At 40.1% G+C, this 17,866-nt stretch overlaps 2 protein-coding genes, 1 long non-coding RNA gene and 1 pseudogene across 5 annotated transcripts; 3 read left to right on the plus strand and 1 right to left on the minus strand.

Moving 5' to 3' along the window:
- Positions 1–318: 318 nt before the first annotated feature.
- LOC111333989 (hatching enzyme 1.2-like) lies at positions 319–4,930 on the plus strand (annotated as a pseudogene). Its single transcript, XR_002695190.2, has 9 exons — positions 319–513; positions 1,028–1,141; positions 1,363–1,548; positions 1,908–2,043; positions 2,200–2,291; positions 2,629–2,712; positions 3,108–3,370; positions 3,928–4,047; positions 4,438–4,930. The product of XR_002695190.2 is annotated as a hatching enzyme 1.2-like (transcript).
- Positions 4,706–5,952, minus strand: LOC148722729 (uncharacterized). The gene is made up of 2 exons (XR_015991690.1): positions 5,817–5,952; positions 4,706–4,999 (listed from the first exon to the last, which is right to left on the minus strand). It is a non-coding gene; the product is annotated as an uncharacterized LOC148722729 (long non-coding RNA).
- Positions 5,953–6,115: 163 nt separating this feature from the next.
- Positions 6,116–12,758, plus strand: LOC111333986 (zinc metalloproteinase nas-4). Its single transcript, XM_022939656.2, has 10 exons — positions 6,116–6,869; positions 7,225–7,395; positions 8,314–8,382; positions 8,574–8,798; positions 8,948–9,062; positions 9,983–10,080; positions 10,243–10,326; positions 10,496–10,774; positions 11,662–11,790; positions 12,234–12,758. Exons 1-10 carry the CDS (start codon positions 6,797–6,799, stop codon positions 12,350–12,352), a joined length of 1,362 nt encoding a protein of 453 aa, XP_022795391.2. The 5' UTR covers positions 6,116–6,796; the 3' UTR covers positions 12,353–12,758.
- Positions 12,759–13,467: 709 nt separating this feature from the next.
- Positions 13,468–17,161, plus strand: LOC111333976 (hemagglutinin/amebocyte aggregation factor). Of its 2 annotated transcripts, XM_088733184.1 has the most exons (6): positions 13,468–13,854; positions 14,531–14,720; positions 14,915–15,125; positions 15,768–15,914; positions 16,294–16,387; positions 16,774–17,161. In XM_088733184.1, exons 2-6 carry the CDS (start codon positions 14,558–14,560, stop codon positions 16,801–16,803), a joined length of 645 nt encoding a protein of 214 aa, XP_088589310.1. In that variant the 5' UTR covers positions 13,468–13,854; positions 14,531–14,557; the 3' UTR covers positions 16,804–17,161. The 2 variants fall into 2 exon arrangements, with proteins under 2 accessions (XP_088589310.1, XP_022795379.2); XM_022939644.2 differs by lacking the exon at positions 16,294–16,387 and having other exon boundaries at positions 13,470–13,854.
- Positions 17,162–17,866: the final 705 nt, after the last annotated feature.

Raw genomic sequence — 17,866 nt, forward strand, 5'->3', positions numbered from 1 at the left:
GAGTTGTCTGGCAAAGAGACAAGTCTGGGAATAAAATAGGGTTCACTTGAAAATGGGGTTTACTTTTCCTGACGGTTCCTAGAGCACCAATGTTATTATTTTTCTTTTAAATGAGCTTACTTTAAAAGTTGATGAATTCGGAAGTTTATTTGGGCCGGGATAACCGAACGTAATGTCAAAGGTGCCACGCACATCCGGATAATTATGATCAAGACGATTTGTCTAAGCCAAAATACACAATGGAAAGATGACGGAGAAGTGAGATACGAGATGACAGAAAAACACCCAACCGTGTTTACCTGCGTAATAAAAACTGAAAAAAAAAAAAGCGCATTTGTCACGTCTGCCACAACTTTATTATACAGTTTGTTGCTAGAAAAAGTGGGCTTTTCTCTGACGCTTGCTAGAGACTGAAGCTGACCGTTGCAGACTAGTTGGAAATGATATCACTGTGGATTTGTGCCATTTTGCTTGTGGTGGCACGGGTTGAGTAATCATCTGCAGCTCCCGCAAGTAAGACTTCGCTTCTGTACTGCGCAGCTAAAAGTACAGCGGCCATGTTTGAGTTTAGCACTTCGTTTGTTTCCCCCGCGCTAACAAATTACCTCTCAACCATTAGCCCTGCCTTCTTGTCACCGCTAACTTTTTGTTTTTCCAGCTTAGTCCTCGGAGCAACTTGAGAATACCCAGCCACTTTGGTCCACCTCATTTACATGTGTCGGGAGGCTTTGAAGAACGAGGCATAAGAGATTAGACGTTTATCTTATTCAATAACATGTAAATGAGTGGCTGGGTTTTCAACGGTTTAGCCTAGTTCTCTTACAGATCGAGAAAGAATTGGCGCGAAAAAAATTGCAAAATTACGTAGTGTTTGTATTTTGCAGTCACTGTTGTTTTCTTTTATTTGTGCTCCTCTCCCGGAACTGCGTTAGCTGTGCGTTTTGGAAGTTTGTGCAGGACAGTCGAATATTTCTACTGAAGACTGGTACAGACAGTAAAACCAACCAAAATCTGGATTTTTTGTTAGTCTCAGATCAGCTGCAGGGAAATTCCACGACAGCAAATTCCTCGACAACGAAAGAGGAGCTCTCGGCCTATCAAACGATCGAACAGGCCAATAATGCTGAGGCAAACTTACGAAGTGAGCACTGATTTTTGTATAAATATCTGAATTTGCTTTATCCTTATCTTATCTCCCAAACTTAGGTATGACAGCGTTGTTGTTATGCGTAGAACTGCTTTAAAAATCTAATTACCTAGTGACTATGTTCATTGCGTGTGGGTTAACTGTTTATGCAGGGGCGGTGTGTGACTGACACGCATTTCAATTATTTATTGATTGCCTTTTTTTTTATCTCCAAGTGTCGGACAGAAGCGGGCTGTTTTTATATGAGGGAGATATTGAACTAACAGAAAGACAACGTAAAATGATTAAAACCCAGATCTCTGGCGGACGACGGAAGCGAGCTACTCTAAGAAGTCTTTCTCGGCGTTGGATGGATTCAAGCGGTCGTCCTTTGATTCCCTACTACATTGAGGGCAGTGTGGGTGAGTGACTGACTGCACATGAATAATCATAAGGATCTGGTTTCTCTTAGTGACATATTCTCTTTTCCCCATACCTCAATAACCCCAAAACTCAAATTATACTTAAATTTCCAGCGGCTTGGGCAGAGTTTCTAGAGAGGGGTAGGGTAGGGGTAGGGGAAGGGGAGGGAGGCCGGGAGGGGCGCTCATTCGAGGAAATAAGTTATATAAATATTCAATGAGAAGGAGATATGTAGCGCAAATGATGAGTGATTCTGGGGTGTTCTTAGAATTTGCGTTTCTTGCGAACTTTTACCCGCGATTGCAATCTTTACAGTAATGGTTTTGAAACACAAGGGTGTGGATTTGTTTTGTTGCAGCACATGCCCGCGGTGTCATAGATCAAGCCATGAAACATTGGATGAGTAAAGTTCCTTGCCTGAGGTTCCTTCGAAGAACAACTCATCGTAACTACATCAGCTTCTTTTCTGGAGGAGGTTAAGGATGTAGTTATTGGTTTTTACGTCTTCACTGCAGGCCAGGTAACCATTACATCTGCAGTGGCGCTGTATGACGTGATTGCTTTTTATGACTCGCGCGATGGACTTCGAAAAGGAGAGGCTGCCCATAGTTTATCGCTCCGTCTAACATTTGTGTTCTTTCATTTGACAGCTGCTATTCCATGGTGGGAAGAGTTGGAGGAAGACAAAAGATTTCTATTGGACGGGGCTGTAATCATATCGGCGTGGTCGTTCATGAAATCGGTGAGTGGATAAGAAAAGAAGCTATAAAGAAGTTAAATCCATTTGCCAAATAAGTCTGACAAGAACTGAATCTTCTATATCAAGAAATCTTTCTGTGTTAGTCACTCATGGGTTAACTATGAAATTAGCTGATGGAAACCAGAGATATTTTTTAGCTCGATCATCTTTCAGATACTTCATATTACCATGCAACCAATAAATTAATTTCTCGCTATTAGGAACGTGGGACAAGCAGTTACTTATTGTTATACTTATATGCGAATACTATTTAAAATGAAAGTGTCTCTCTCATCCGAAAAAACCGCCCAAAATGATATTTGCTTTAATTTCTTTTCAGGCCATGCTCTCGGGTTCTGGCACGAGCAATCCCGTCCCGATAGGGATCTTTACGTTAACATTCTCTGGAATAACATCCCAACCGGTAGGTGAAATATTCCATGTAATCAAAATTTGAAACTTTTCAAACCCTGAACAACACAGGAAAACTAAACCCCATTTGACGAACCGAAATGTCTACATCAAAATCTCCGAACCCAAATGATTTGGATTGTTCAAATTGTTATTCGATATCAAACCTGGGGTTTTTGCTGCTCCATAGATGCTTGCACGTAGGCTCCATTACCAGCCGCTGTTTGGGAACCGGAGCCCGCGCTCCTCCCCAAACCCTCTTCTCGGGGAGGAACGAAAAGGACTGGACTCGAGAGAGCGGCGGAAATCGAGCCTACAGTCGATTCACTTCCACTGTGCAATACCTTAGATATCTATCAACAAATGGGGATATATCACCTTATATTGAATCCGGTATTCCTTCTTTAGGAGTCCGCTCCCAATTCACGAAGATGTCGACAAGTACTATTAACTCGCGTGGAATCTCGTATGATTACGACCGCGTGATGCATTATCACTCTACCGCGTTTGGTATAGTAATGGACGTGCAACTATCACACGAAAAGATGGAAGCACCAAGCTGGGAAACACTCGAGGACTGAGTTACAAGGACATTCAACAAGCGAAATTGATGTACTGCACCGGACAACCCACAAATAGACCCGTTACTGTAAGACCCAGACCACCCACGGGTAACCACCGCGTTTCTGTTCCCTTTTTCCCAGCAGTTTTTCTAGCTTGAATTTGTTTCTGATTTCACAATGCAATAAAAATCTGACAGCCGTAGGACCCGATCTGGTGCCCGCGTAAAAAGAACACGTTTAATCTTTCTCTTATCGTCTTATATGGGTATCTCATAGGGACTGCATTTGGTGTCCGCTTGATACAAAGCGTTTGCTTGATATCATGGGGTTCGCCCCACAAGTTTTACTTCGAACGATTTTGAATGATAACAGCATAAACCAAAATTTGAGGAAATTTCGGAGTCGGCTCTGTTTCAGAGAAAGATCCTTAAAGGAGTAAACAGATTCACAATACCTTTCAAAGGAAGATTTTGATATAACAAAAATTCGAACAGTCGCATTTATTCAATTGTCCCTTTATGTTCCTGTACATTTCCCCAACTTATTACCCTACTAGCCTTTTCTGCGTACTCCTCACAGAAGTCGATCTACTTGTATCCGTTAGGTTGTTATATATTACCGCTTGAGATGTTTATTTTTGATAATAGAGCTGCTCTCATCAACAGGTTGTCGATACAGAGACAATAACTCCAATTGTCCAGCTTGGAAATCCATGGGTTACTGCACACATTCATATCAGACGTATATGAGAAAAAGCTGTCAAGAGAGTTGCTTCTGCGGAACTAGTAAGTCAATTTTTCTTCACAAACTGTCCAGTTTTTTAAATGTCACGTTCATGATCATTATTAGTAATTTAACTACAACCACACTCTCCACCCGGCAGCCATATTGATTTTTTCCTCAACAACCGGGGATAATTTTTCCAAGTCATCGCGAACAACCGGGCTCTCGGTAAACGGCGTATTGATACATCCTCGGTCGTTAGATGACATAACATAGGACGTATATATAAGTCCTTGGTAGGGAAAGGATTAATTTAGTGGCTATATAACTGTCTGGTTCAATTGAATGAGTAATCGATTATTCGCTTAAATGACTGATTGACTTATTGATTGACCAGCTGATTGACTTATTTATTTAGTATTAATTTTCAATTTTTTTTTTGTTTCCCCCAGATACCAACTGCCGCGACCTTGAGCGACACTGCCCAGCTTGGAGACAAAGAGGTTACTGTCGGCGAAACTCCCGTTACTACCCCTACATGGCAAAAAATTGTAAAAAATCCTGTGGCTCTTGCCAACCAGCCCAGTGTGCGACGCAAGAATTGTATCATGAACAGGAAAAAGTTAAACCGGTCTGGGGCAAAGTTTAATGTTGCCATTCGTTTTTCAGTGCATTAATAAAATATAAATATAGAGGCAAGACCGATACAACGTAGATAAGTAAATTTTAAGACGGAGCACTATATTTCGGCTGGCCAAACCAGCCTTCTTCAGGTGCAGTGGGAATTAACAGAGAATTGGGGTGATGCTTCATAGATAGCTGTATGATGTAACAGCGGAAATATGTAAAACTAAATCTGATTGACAATGAGATAACAATAAAAATAGAAATAGTGAGCAAAAATAGAAATGAAGTAAGGTAGTAAAATGTCTATTCTCCATCTGATTTTTTTCTCCATTCTTTCCGTTCCAAAGCCCACAAGAGACGTCGCAGTCATTAAATTTACTTCGGCACCTGCAAAGAAGAAGAAGTTAAACAACAGGCTGCAGAACACGCGTTATATGCTCTCATACATCTGTTAATCTATTTCAGTATCAAACGATTTAGTTTTTTTGTGTTTTTCACGTGAGCGTGGGCGGGCGCGAGGGGAACGCGAGGGCTGAACACGCGTTGGGGAGGACGCCAATTTTCTTGCACCTCTCTCCACGCGCTGTCTTTGCACATGAGTTTTCTTCGTTTCAAAATCACACATAACGATTACGCTTGTTCTGCAGAGGGGTAAAACAGTTCAACTGAAGAGAATACGAATTGACAGATCCTGTTCTTAGTACAGCAGTATTGTGCGGACACTGCCAGAGGTTGCGATCTCGTTTTCCTATGATTCTTGATTGTTAAACAAGTACAGAGAATAAGAATATTGATTTTGAGGTGCAAAGGACAAGGCGGACTTTACAAGAAGTCTTTTGGGTTTACTGGTTTCAATGGATTCTAGTTGCTTTGCTGTTTTAGCAAAAACAGTTTTGCGTAACCCTTAGATTCTAACTCAAACTTCTCGCTGCTGAGGCTGTTCGTTGTTGTTCTCTTAATTCTTCTAAATTTACTCTGACATATTCCTGGAACGTTAACTGACATGGCAGGCGAAGAAATCAACGCATTTTAATAAAGACTGTCCACACGAAATCCTTCGATCCATTCAGTCAGCTTTACAGTATTTAAAGTTCCACTCGAAAATAAGTTGCAATTCATAAATTGCTCGCAAAAATGTCGAAGGTCGAACTGTCTAGCCAGCCCAATTTCCCCTACAAGGTATCGATATCCTCAAATTACTCACACGCCCACAAAATAACATCATTTCTTTGACGTCCTCCTTAGCTCACAAGTTGCGGGGGATGGGCTTATATCCAGAAAATAAAGCCAGGGTTTCAAAGCCAGGAAGCTTTTTCAACAGCTGCCATGTTATTACTACATATCTATTAGTTTGCCGAGCAGAAACTGTCTGCTTCGAAAAAATTCCGTGAGGCGTGTGCGTGTGTGACGTACTTATGATCACAGGTCACCCACGCTAAACGTTACCATGATTTGTCTAGAAAAGTAACAAGCTGGGGAACATGGAAAGTTTGATATGAGAATTCTTAACATATTCTCGCTGGATTCCTAAAGCACAAAAAGTTTCTTTGATGCGACTTATTGTAACAAAAGCTGTTAGGTAGGAGGTTCAAGGGGGTAAGTTTATAAAGAAACTGTGGTGCTACATCGGTGGGGGTAACAAGGTCATTTGGTTTTATAAACTAAGTTGAAATTGTAAATTGGCCACCGTAAAGAGTTAAAAAGCTGACGTTTCGAGCGTTAGCCCTTCGTCAGAGCGAATGGAGGATTTGTGGGTTGTGTGTGTTTGTATGTAAAAAGTGGGCCTACGTTATTGGTGGGAACATGGCGACGAGAAATATTTTGGAATAGCCTAAGTCCTTGAAAAAGCGCGTCGTAATCTTGCAAGCTCATTGTAGGAGTTTAACAACACGCGCCACGTGTATTGATATCCGAATGATTCTGACCTAGACAATTTGTCCGGGTTAAAAAAAAACGGCACAATGGGTAGATGACAGAAAAGTGAGATACGAGATGGCAGAAAAATATCCAACTGTGTTTTACCCCACGACATCCGTATGATTGAGCAATAAGTGTCTGCGTAATATGCATTGCTGAGAACAACATTAGGCACGTCTGCCACAACTTTGATTATATAAGCAGATCTAGTTCACTTTTCCCGACCGCTTGCTAGAGACTGAAAGATATCCCTGAAGATACCTCGACATGATATCGCTGTGGATTTGTACAGGTTTGCTTGTGGTAGCACAAGTTGAGGAATCATCCGCAGCTCCCACAGGTAAAAACCTCTCTTCTGCACTGCGCAAATTAAACTACAGCCGCGGTTTGCTCATAACACTTTGCTTGTTTTAATTTTACAGTCATTTACCCTGCTTTATTGTAAACTTTCTTTCTTTTTCTTTTCTTTTGTATAATTTACTATGTATTGAGGTTTTACCTTAGAATTTGGATGCAATGATTCTAAGAATTAAATGCAGTCAAAGTTCATTCTATCTTGCGTTTGGCTAAGGACGCTGACGTTCTCAATAATTTGGAGATATATCCCACTAACACGCAAACAATGCATAGGCATAAAGCACTTAGTGTAACAATCAACATTTACTCTAGCATTAACTGTTGTGCTATTTGTTAAGATTCTACAGATAGCATCTGTTACACTCGCAACACAACGAACGGAAAGTGCTGTGTGTTTCCATTCACTTACAGAGGCGTGGATTACTATGAGTGCACCACAAAAGATTTTTGGAAGGAATGGTGTTCTTTACATGACGACTACGAAACTCATGGGCAATGGGGATTTTGTGGTAAGTTTCAATAAATGCTTAACAATGGGTAGACTTTAGCGCGTGTTAATCTATTGAAGACACCATGATATTGACCCCTCTAAATTTTTCAGACGTCACTGGCCAGGGTTGTTTTAATTGGTCCGAGGATTCATGTTTGAAACGGGAAAGTAATTTGAACTACCCGAGAATCACCGAGAGATATGAGACAAAAATTTTGGACACAAGGCATAATAAATCAGAGAGATATTATTTCCCGCAGTTATCGATTAGGTTTAACATCTCCGCGAAATACTCCTCCTTTTGTTTTTGTCACCTATCGACTGCTGAGCGACGAAGCTACAGTTCAACGTAAAACCATTAATAACCCACCACTTATCAGTGCAGCAATCAATCATTTTAATTATCACAAAAGAAATTCCATTTCGATGAAGGATTCAGTTCAGAGAGTCACATGTCAAGTGGTCACAATTTCTGTCATGGCGTTACGTTGTCTGCGCAGATCATGGTTTGCGCCGGCTTGTCATGCATGCGCAGAGTACATTATGTTAACCATGACAAGTTCAGTTCACATGCGCACGATTTGTCACACTTCAGGCCCAAGGCTGGATGGAGTATTTGACGAGTTGGTTCACAATTTACAATGGTGTCATAAAAAGATTGCGGCAAAATACTCCTTCGGAATATTCACAGATCACAAGTAGCTGCTTTTTTTCATGCTAGTCTTCTTACAGATCGAAAAAAAAAGTGTCACGCGAACTCGCAAAACTCAGTACGGCGGTGTTTGTTCTTCATTTTATTATTTTTTTCGTTACCCACTCCTTAAACTGCACTAAAATAGAGGAACACCTAGTTATCTCTCATAATCAGCGTTTTTCTCTCCACTAAACTATATATAGTATTTCCTTATAATAACTAAGATGATTATGTTTATCCTAGCAAAAGCGGCAACAAAACCTGTCTTTGACGCCATCCTTGAAGCAACTGGAGAAAATGGCAGGTCCAGAGGTAAATGATTTCACGTTTTCAATAAAATAGTAACCAGATTGGCCGAGCAAAAACCGGGTTGATGCTACATACACTTAAGTTCCAGTACTCTCGCGGAAAACTCACGACACTATTGTGCACGACATTGCTCAATGAAATTTTACACGCCTTTTACGTTTTAATTCCTACGCTTCAATTATTTTTCTGTTTAGATGGAAGGGAAGATTTGTTTCAAGGTGATATAATCATGAGCGATACAATACGTAACAGCCTCAAGAGCCGAGGGATCTTGGTGCCTCCTAAGAGGGTTGTAAAACCTCAAAGTAGACAAAAAAGGGCGATCATGAAGGTGCCGTCTAGTCAAGGCGACCTTCGATGGCGTTTTGGTAGTACTGGAAAGTTCCGAGAAGTTCCCTATTACATTACAAGCTCCAACTGTAAGTTCACTTCTAACCGATTTTATGATAGACTCAGTTTAAGTTTCTTTCTTAACTATTAATTGAAGCACTTCAAATTGTTTAAAAATGTTTCAGTCTTGGGCTTCATCCTCTATTTAATATGAATCATTTTATTTTTACATCTTCAGATAATGTGCGTGGAGTTATCCTGCGTGCTATGAGGCACTGGGAGGAAAGAGTGCCGTGCCTAAAATTCGTGCCGAGTCGTAGAGGTCGTTACCTTAATTTCTTCGCGGGTGGAGGGTGAGAATCAGATGTTTATATCGCTAGAAACTAACCAAGCAACAGAGTAACTAATTGACTGACATACTGATAGACTCACAAACTCACTGATTGACAGAAGGACTGACTCATTGACTGACTGACTGACAGAAAGCCAGACAGACGGACAGACTGACAGACTGACAGACTGACTGACTGACAGAAAGCCAGACAGACGGACAGACTGACAGACTGACTGACTGATACAGATAGACAGACAGTCAGACAGACTGCCTGACTGACCGACTGACTGACTGACAGAAAGCCAGACAGACGGACAGACTGACAGACTGACAGACTGACTGACTGATACAGATAGACAGACAGTCAGACAGACTGCCTGACTGACCGACGGACCGACAGACTGACAGACTGACAGACTGACAAACTGACTAACTGACTGACTGACTGACTGACTGGCTGATTGCCAGACCGACTAACTGACTGGCTGACAGACCTACTGACTCGCTGTCTTACGAACTGAATTACTAACTGAATGACAACTCGTTGACTCTCTGGCTTACTGACTCACTCACTGAATAACTGCCTGACTGATAGACTGAGTTACTGCTTGACTGACCCACTGACCCACTGACCCACGGACGTACTTAACCACTGACTGACTGACTCAATGACTGACTTACTCACTGACAGACTGACTTACTCACTGACTGACTGACTGACTGACTGACTGACTCAATAAGTGACTCAAGAATCACGGACTGACTCACTGAAAGACTCACTGAATGACTGACTCGCTCACTGACACCTATAACATTACTTCTTTGCAGCGGACAACATGAATAGTTTCTAGAATTATTAACCTATCACAAGAAAACATGTTAATATTCTCTTGCCTATCACAAATCATAGAAACATTAGTTTCTTCCCTTTTTTTTAAGATGTTATTCTTTGGTTGGCCGTCAGCGTGGCTCGGGGCCTCAGAAAATCTCGATTGGAAACGGTTGTGGTTATCTGGGTGTTGTAGTACACGAAATAGGTATGGCCATTCATCGTAATAGTATCTGTTCCTGTCACAGTTGAGTTCATGTGAGATTAACTCATTGAATAGAAAGGAGTGGAGTCTAATTGATTGTTTATTTAGTTACTTTATTTATTTGTTTCATCACAACACTTACTGATTTGTTTTTTTATCTCGTAGGACACGCCCTTGGATTCTGGCACGAACAGTCCCGTCCCGACAGAGACTCTTATGTGACAATTAACTGGCAAAACATCCAAAGAGGTATACTCGCGTGGGCCAAGTTATTTTAATTTTGACATTACAAAGTTGAAATAAATTAAGAGATGGAGTACAATTACTTATTTTGATCATTAAGTTTGAAAGTTAAATCTTAAGATTGGGGAAATATTTTTGCATGGCAAGAATGTTAATTTTTTTTTTTTCCATTTAGGTATGGCGTATAACTTTCATAAATATGGAACCAATAGGGTAGACAGTCGCGGCGTCTCATATGATTACGATAGTGTTATGCACTATTCCTCAACGGCCTTCGCCAACCGCAGGGGAGTAAAAACTATTGTCGGCAAGGACGGCCGCACTAACCTTGGTCAGCGGTATGGGTTGAGTAAGTTAGACATTCAGCAAGCCAATACGTTGTACTGTGATCAGTCGGTTACCAAGCCACCAGTCACCAATCCCCCACCCAAGCCACCAACACCTCCGCCACCAGGTAAGTCTGCCCTACAGACAACTATGCTTATTAGTTAGCCAGCTAATGTGTCACTAAGTCATGACCCTGGTTCGAGAGTTAGTCTTTCAGTCAGGTATCATTCTGTCTTTCAGTCAATCGGTAGAAAGGTGTGAGTCTGTCTGTCTGTTTGTCTGTCTGACTGTTTGTATGATCGACTGTCTGTCTGTCAGTCAGTTGTCTGTCTGTCTGTCCGTCAAATGTCTGTCTGCCTGTGTCACTGGACCAGAACATTTCAGTCTGTCACTGGGTCATTCACTGAGTCAAGACATGGATTGGCGATAGAAGATTTGCCTTAATGTCATGTAATAAAAAAGTCATACATTTTCCCATAGGTCAGTGGGGAAGAGCAGCAATTGTTGGGTCACTTACCATTTGTTAGCTGCACACATTAAAAGCTGAGAAGTGGAAGATCATTGCTTATTAAGCTTAACATTAGTTGAAAGAATCCTTAACCCAGGATCTGCGGTCTGAATTTCTTCTTACCCACCATTATCGCCCTCTTTTCATGAATACAAAATTCCTGGCTGAACAACATTCTGTTGAACTTTGAAACCAATAACGTACAGATCGTAACTTGAAAATATTAACAGTATATTTACCTCCCTCTCTCCCTGACTGACCAAATAAAAATTCTCCTTGCGATACTTCAAAACGTTTGCGAACACCAAGGTGATGAAAAGAATAACATTAATATTAACTTACGGAGGTTGTTCGAATTAACACTAAACTCTTAGAGGTAACATTTTAAGAAACGCATGACAGACAGGGCGGAGAATCGAAATATTTGCTCTTATCGCTGAAATGTTTAATTTTTGATCCAACGCTTTCTTTTCTTATTTTTTTTTTTATCTTCCTTGTTGTGACAGGTTGCTCTCCTGATAGTCACGATTGGTGTCCATTTTGGGCCAGTGAAGGATACTGCACTGATTCACGATACTCCACTTACATGAATAAAGATTGTCAAACGAGCTGCAAGAGGGAGTGTCAGAAGCCTCGTGAGTACAAATCATTACAGAGCTCAGGGGCGGATACGGGAATTTTTGATTGGGCGGGGGGGGGGGGAAACAAAACTTTTATTCGGAAAACACAGGTTTTTTTTTTTTGTTTTTTTACATTCTAGCCTCTATAAGCTGCGAATTATTTTAAGACAGCAATATTTTGAGTACTTCATACTGAGTAGTAACTTACGATCTTGTCGTAGCAAGGATTGTGGTGTCAGACAATTAGTTAAAAAACTGCAGGTCTGATAATGGGGCCTGGGCCCCACCTAATTGTGTCAACACACCCATACAACAACTCACGCCTCATTCCCAAGAAAAACATCATCTGCATGGCAGAAACTGATGGTTGGTCACCAATCTGTGTTGCATCCTTTGTGTTCCAGGCAAAAAGTCTTAACGATTTTGTAATGAAACGTTTTATGTTCTTTCTCGTTTAGCCATCTGCAAAGACGAACACAAATATTGCGCAGGTTGGATGAGAGAACCCGGTGACTACTGCAGGAAATTCGAACCGTACATGAAAATTTACTGCAAGAAGAGCTGTGGAAAGTGTTAATTAACACAAATTTTATCTTCATTTCTCATTCTCGATCTATGATTACAATTTATTATTAAAACGAGATTTCGAAATAAAGTCCTGATGTTTAAAAACAAATAACTCTGATAGAATAAGAGGTGTGGACCCTTCACAAAAAGTTACGTTTCTGATGACCATGTTCGATAATTTCACCTTAATTTCCTACGAGCATCATCTTAAAAATTTGTTAGTCGTTTTTCCGATAACCAAATTGTCTATTTTTCTGGTATAGTTTCATAATAGGGTGTTTTTTTGCTTTTTTTTTTTTTTTTTTTTTTCTTTTGCTTTTCACAAGAATACGTTATTCCACGACAGGGTATTTCGTGGTAAATATGTAAGTGTGAGTGAAATTTTTCATTAAGTAAAATAAATGCTGATTTGCATACGAGGAGAGTTGTGATTCATGGGAGACTAAAAGTCATTCTTTTTACTGGGATGTTTGTTGTGTGGGTGTCCACGTTGAAACGGATGTCTGCATTTGCAATTATGAAGAAGATCGGACCCAATAGCAATATGGGATAAGGGTCAACAAGGTATAATGACCATTAATGGGTATGGAATATCTACCCAAGCTTTCAACTACGTCTGCTGTTTGTCTCGATTGAAAAAAGACTGTCCCACTGAGCAGAACTTTACTATTAAATTTGTTTAAAGGCTTTCGTTCGAAGAACGTCTATCCATGGGTATAAACAGAAACTTCAAATTGGCCGTCATGTATTACATGCACTGAACATGTTTGTAAACATGATCGAGGACAAATCACTTATCGGCAAATTGTTGGCTTACGTCAAGCAGAGAAAAAAGTTTTGATCTTTTAATGGAATTTGGTGTGAAAATTTAGCGTTCCGGCTGAATTAACGAAGCCAAACAAACGAGCATCCTGTGTTGGCGAAACTGAAGACCGTGACGACCCCAGCACGTTCCGATCCAAAACATGATCGGGTTTTATGTTACGATGCAAACAACGACCAACTCAAGGAACACCTCCTTCACCTCTGACACGGAAAACGACAATCGTAACACGTAACAGGACACACGTGAGTGGGTTTCTTGTTACACGAAGCATCGTGTGAAATATCATAACACAAGAATTCTGGGAACACAAATAAATATGCCCAACAAATCAGGGCGGAAAATCCAGACTTAAAAGAAGAACTTTCTTTATCTGAGCTGACTCTTAACTTCTAATTGGCTGCACATATGAGCTTTTTCTAACGAAATATTTGGTATAAAAACTAAGGGTTACACTTACAATTTATCTTCAGAAGAAGAGGATACCGCTCTATCAGACGGTGTTCCTTTAGTTATGCATCCGCTACCACTGACTGCGTGTGATTGGTCAGCTAATTTTTATGTTGAGAACTTTTCTCTAAAAGTTCGCTACTCAGGTCAAAAAAAGAAAAGTTTTGTCTCCGGACACTTTGGTTGAAGTAAGTTGTAGACGACCGAGCTGTAGCCGTCAGTGTAGAGGAATATTTGAGGTGAGGAACTTCAACTTCAGTTCTTACTACATTCAGACAGAGTCTTTCAGTTAAAACATAAGTGAAGAACGATAGCTATAAAAGGGCGACAATTTGATCCACTAGCGGACTATCTCATCTTTTAAGAGTGCCTCGTAATTCAGATTGGATCAAAGAATCTAAACCACCGCGGGGAAATAATATTTAGAAGATTGAGCCTTTTGTCGTGTTTGCGTGTTTGACACGTTCAATTAATTTGAAATGAGTTAGAAGAAATAAACTCATCCATGTGTTTTTTTTTTTTTTTTTTTTGCCTTGAACTTTTATTTTGTTATTGCATTACATAGCTTTAATTATAAGCCTGCTAAAATAAGCTATAATATTATGGCTGGAGATCTTAGCAAGCTCTACTGAGCTTTTATTAGAAGATCCCCATCTAACAAAAACTGTAACTTATAGCAAATGGTTTAATTATGAACGTAAGATATTTTGCTGCTTTGCTGATAAAATTACGATTTGAAGTTATATCTCTAGCATAGAATTTAACTATGACTTTTCAGATAGATTCTCATTAATCTCTTAAATTGTGTATATGAGTTTCATTCTTTCAGGTCTTTAGGTAATTCATTCCACATGTGACGTGGATAAATTAAACAGTTTTAATTGCTACCACCGCTGATACTATTTCAATCTGAAGGTCGTCTTTTCAGCGGATGAAGCCGGGATGGTGAGTCGGCGTCGAGTCACCTATCTCCTTACGATTTTGTTTTTTATGGATGCATCTTTTATTGACCACGTAGCCACTCAATGTGGGGTTTTTTGGAGGCCTCCTGGAGAAGACTGGGCAAACACTTGGGATGGAATGCTTTACTTTAACTGTCCAAGAGGTATGTTTCGTATTTGATCAGTTCAAATAAAAAAAGGGGGAATTGGCGAACTAGAGCCGGGTGAACTCTGTGTACTTATCTCGTCTATTTAATTTGTTGAGTGATCTACAAGAAATGATGTTCTCCACGACACTTAGAAGAGGAGAAGTATCTGCTTGAATTGTAACTGACTCGCAACTTTTTCATTGCAACAGGAAAATCGATCCGTCGCATTCATAGCATCCACAGGAACTGCATAGAGGATCGGATCTGGGCTTTTAGCTGTGAGTTAAACTCTGCAGCCCAAGTATGCTCCTGGACAGGATTCGTGAATAGTTATGACGAAATTTTGGACTTCAAATGCCCAAATAATGGTTTCATTTCCGGCATCTACAGTGTGCACAGCAACCAACGCGAGGATCGCAGGTTATTATCGGCTTCTTATAGAACAATCAGCTTCAGTTCTAAAGTATATCTGTGTTGCCCAACTTCGCTCTGTGATTGGCCGACAAAACCTCGCACTACATTCTCAAGAATATACGAGGATAATCATGTGACTGCGGTCAAAAGTGTGCCAACCAATAAAATACAGGTTAATTAATAACTGAGGTATTTACCCAAATAGGAACAAACACTATAGAAAGCAAAAAGAAAAACTTGGAAAAGATAAATTGGTCAGAGAAAAGACTACGCCCTGTTCTTTACAAAAAACTGTCACCTTAAGGACTGGTCAAAATCTATCTTCTAATGGGAGAAGGTTTGGAAGATTTTGTTTAAGTCATGATCAGATTTACCGTATCTTCCCAAGCAGTCAATTTTCTATACTGCCTCCTTAAAGAGCTTATGACGCGAATTTTTTTCGCATATTTAGTTAGCTTTTCATGAGTACTGAAACCAATTCTGTTGGCGACGACTGATTCCCTTTCCGATCCCTCTGAAGACCATGTGATTCCTTCGCCAGGCGGTAAACACTGATTGTCCCTTATTCATTCTGAGAAGAAACACTAACATGAAATCATTTTCATACCAACTACGACAACTACCACAACCCAAACTTCTCTATTGCAGGTTTGAGTTCAAGTGTTGTCACAGTAGCAGCTACAGACGCTACAAATGTGAATGGGGCCACACTACTAACTGGGATGCTGATATCAACTATAGCACCTCTTGGGGTTGGCTGGCTGGAGCACATAGCTATCACAATAACTATTATGAGTAAGTACAACAACAACAATTTAACATTTATATAGCGCAAACTACTATATAGATAATCAGTCGCGCTTTACAATCAGTTAAGGTGAGATCGGACGTCAGAATTCATCAGGCGCAGTATGCAGCCACTTCAGTCCATGTATTGATCTCATCTTCCCTTCCCAATTCACCCTAGATTAGACACTACACAAAGATAGACCACAACACCGGGCACTACGTGCCCTACTCTTTTCGAAGAGTGTGTGGGTTCTTTAACGTCCCACAATTTTTATCACATATAAGGGCTTGTGAGACGGGACCTCCATTTATCGTCCCTATCCGAGAAGACTAGAAAGTCTAACCATTTGCAGATATTATTACAAAGGCAGCACTTTCTTCTCAGTTATTTAAAGACCCTGAGTGTTGGTCCGGCCGGAGTCGAACTCTCGACCTCCCGCACAACAGTCCAGCGCTATACCAATTTAGCTAACCGGGAGGTTAGTAACTTGATTCGGATAAAGGGCGACATTAATATAACTGGAAATCAGTCGTTAATAGAGATGCGCACACTCTTTTTGGTGGACGATAACGTCAAATATCGCTATAATTATGCGACGCGATTTTTGATATAGTTGCACGAGAGATGAAGGAACCAGGTCGAGTTCATCAGGTTGAGGCTATTGTGATTTTCCTGCGCCAAGGAAATCACACTCCAAGAAGGATGGGGGAGTGGTGAAAAAAAAAAAAACACAACAAAAAAATAAAAATAAAAAACAAGAAAGCAAAAGAAAATAGATAAATAAAAGGAGGAAATTCGTGTCTTGGGTCCTCGCTCTTAATTTTGCTTTCTTACCTTGTGTTATCTTCTTTTGTTCTCCTTTAGAGACAGACGGTGGCAATTTTATCAGTGTAGGAAGCAATACAACAAATAATGATGGGGACAGTACAATAAGAAGGATTTGATCGAGTGGTTAACGTTTAATTTGATTATACTAGAAAGAATCTTATCTTCGAAGCTATGGACGCCTAAATCAACTGCGTGAATTTCTGGAAGTTAAAATCTTATCTTGTTTGAATTTAAGCTTTAGACAGGCCAGCAGAGGTATAAACAAATCGATTTTTCAATCCGTCAAGCTGAAGAAATTTGTGTTAAGAAGTAAGAAAGAAATCAAATTCTACTTGAATAACTTTTCTATAGATTGTTACTTTCGGATGCTCAATCATTGTCCATAAAATATATTATAATATAAATAAAAACTGAATACGCCTCAGCCTACTCCTATGTGTACATAGATACCTTTACCTGCTGGAGAACTTACTTTAGAGGGCTCCAAATTTTTAAATCTTGATGGACATCTCAATGGGATTAATTAACCGCCGCCTAAATTGTTTCGTACACAGACCTCCCGTGTCTAATCGTGTCTGTTGGATCTGGGGAGAGCACTTTTAAGCTTAGCTTTGTTTGTAGCAGGAAAAAAAAAAAGAGAAAGCTCATTATCCTTTTTCGACGCACTTGGTCTTTTCTCTACATTTTGGTGTTTCTCTAACGTTCAAGTTTTGTAGACCTTGCTTTATATAACTTAAAATGTCTTAAACATGGAGACGTATCGTGAAGTGTAACTTGTTTCCCTTTCATCGTGATTTCATTTACATTCAATGCTTGAGCCCTTTTTCATAAGAGGCTACTTTTCAACTTGAGCAAGAAAAAAATATGGATATATCCAGCATAGATACCTGAAATGAATCATCATGGGCCTCGTTCTTAATTCCTCAGCCTGGGGCTGATCACTTATTCCCCTTCTAATTTGAATAGATTGACTATCTTCACAAGGCTCTGACACAGATTTTTATTTGCGCTCTTATTACATCCGAAACCAAAACATCGCAGGAAAGTGCAGTCTATTTCAAAAGTAACATAATTTTGAAAATTTAACTATCTATCTATGGTACCTCACGGGAGGGTGCTTATTCGAAAC

Source organism: Stylophora pistillata, chromosome 9 (assembly GCF_964205215.1).
Source record: "Stylophora pistillata chromosome 9, jaStyPist1.2, whole genome shotgun sequence".
Taxonomy (NCBI): domain Eukaryota; kingdom Metazoa; phylum Cnidaria; class Anthozoa; order Scleractinia; family Pocilloporidae; genus Stylophora; species Stylophora pistillata.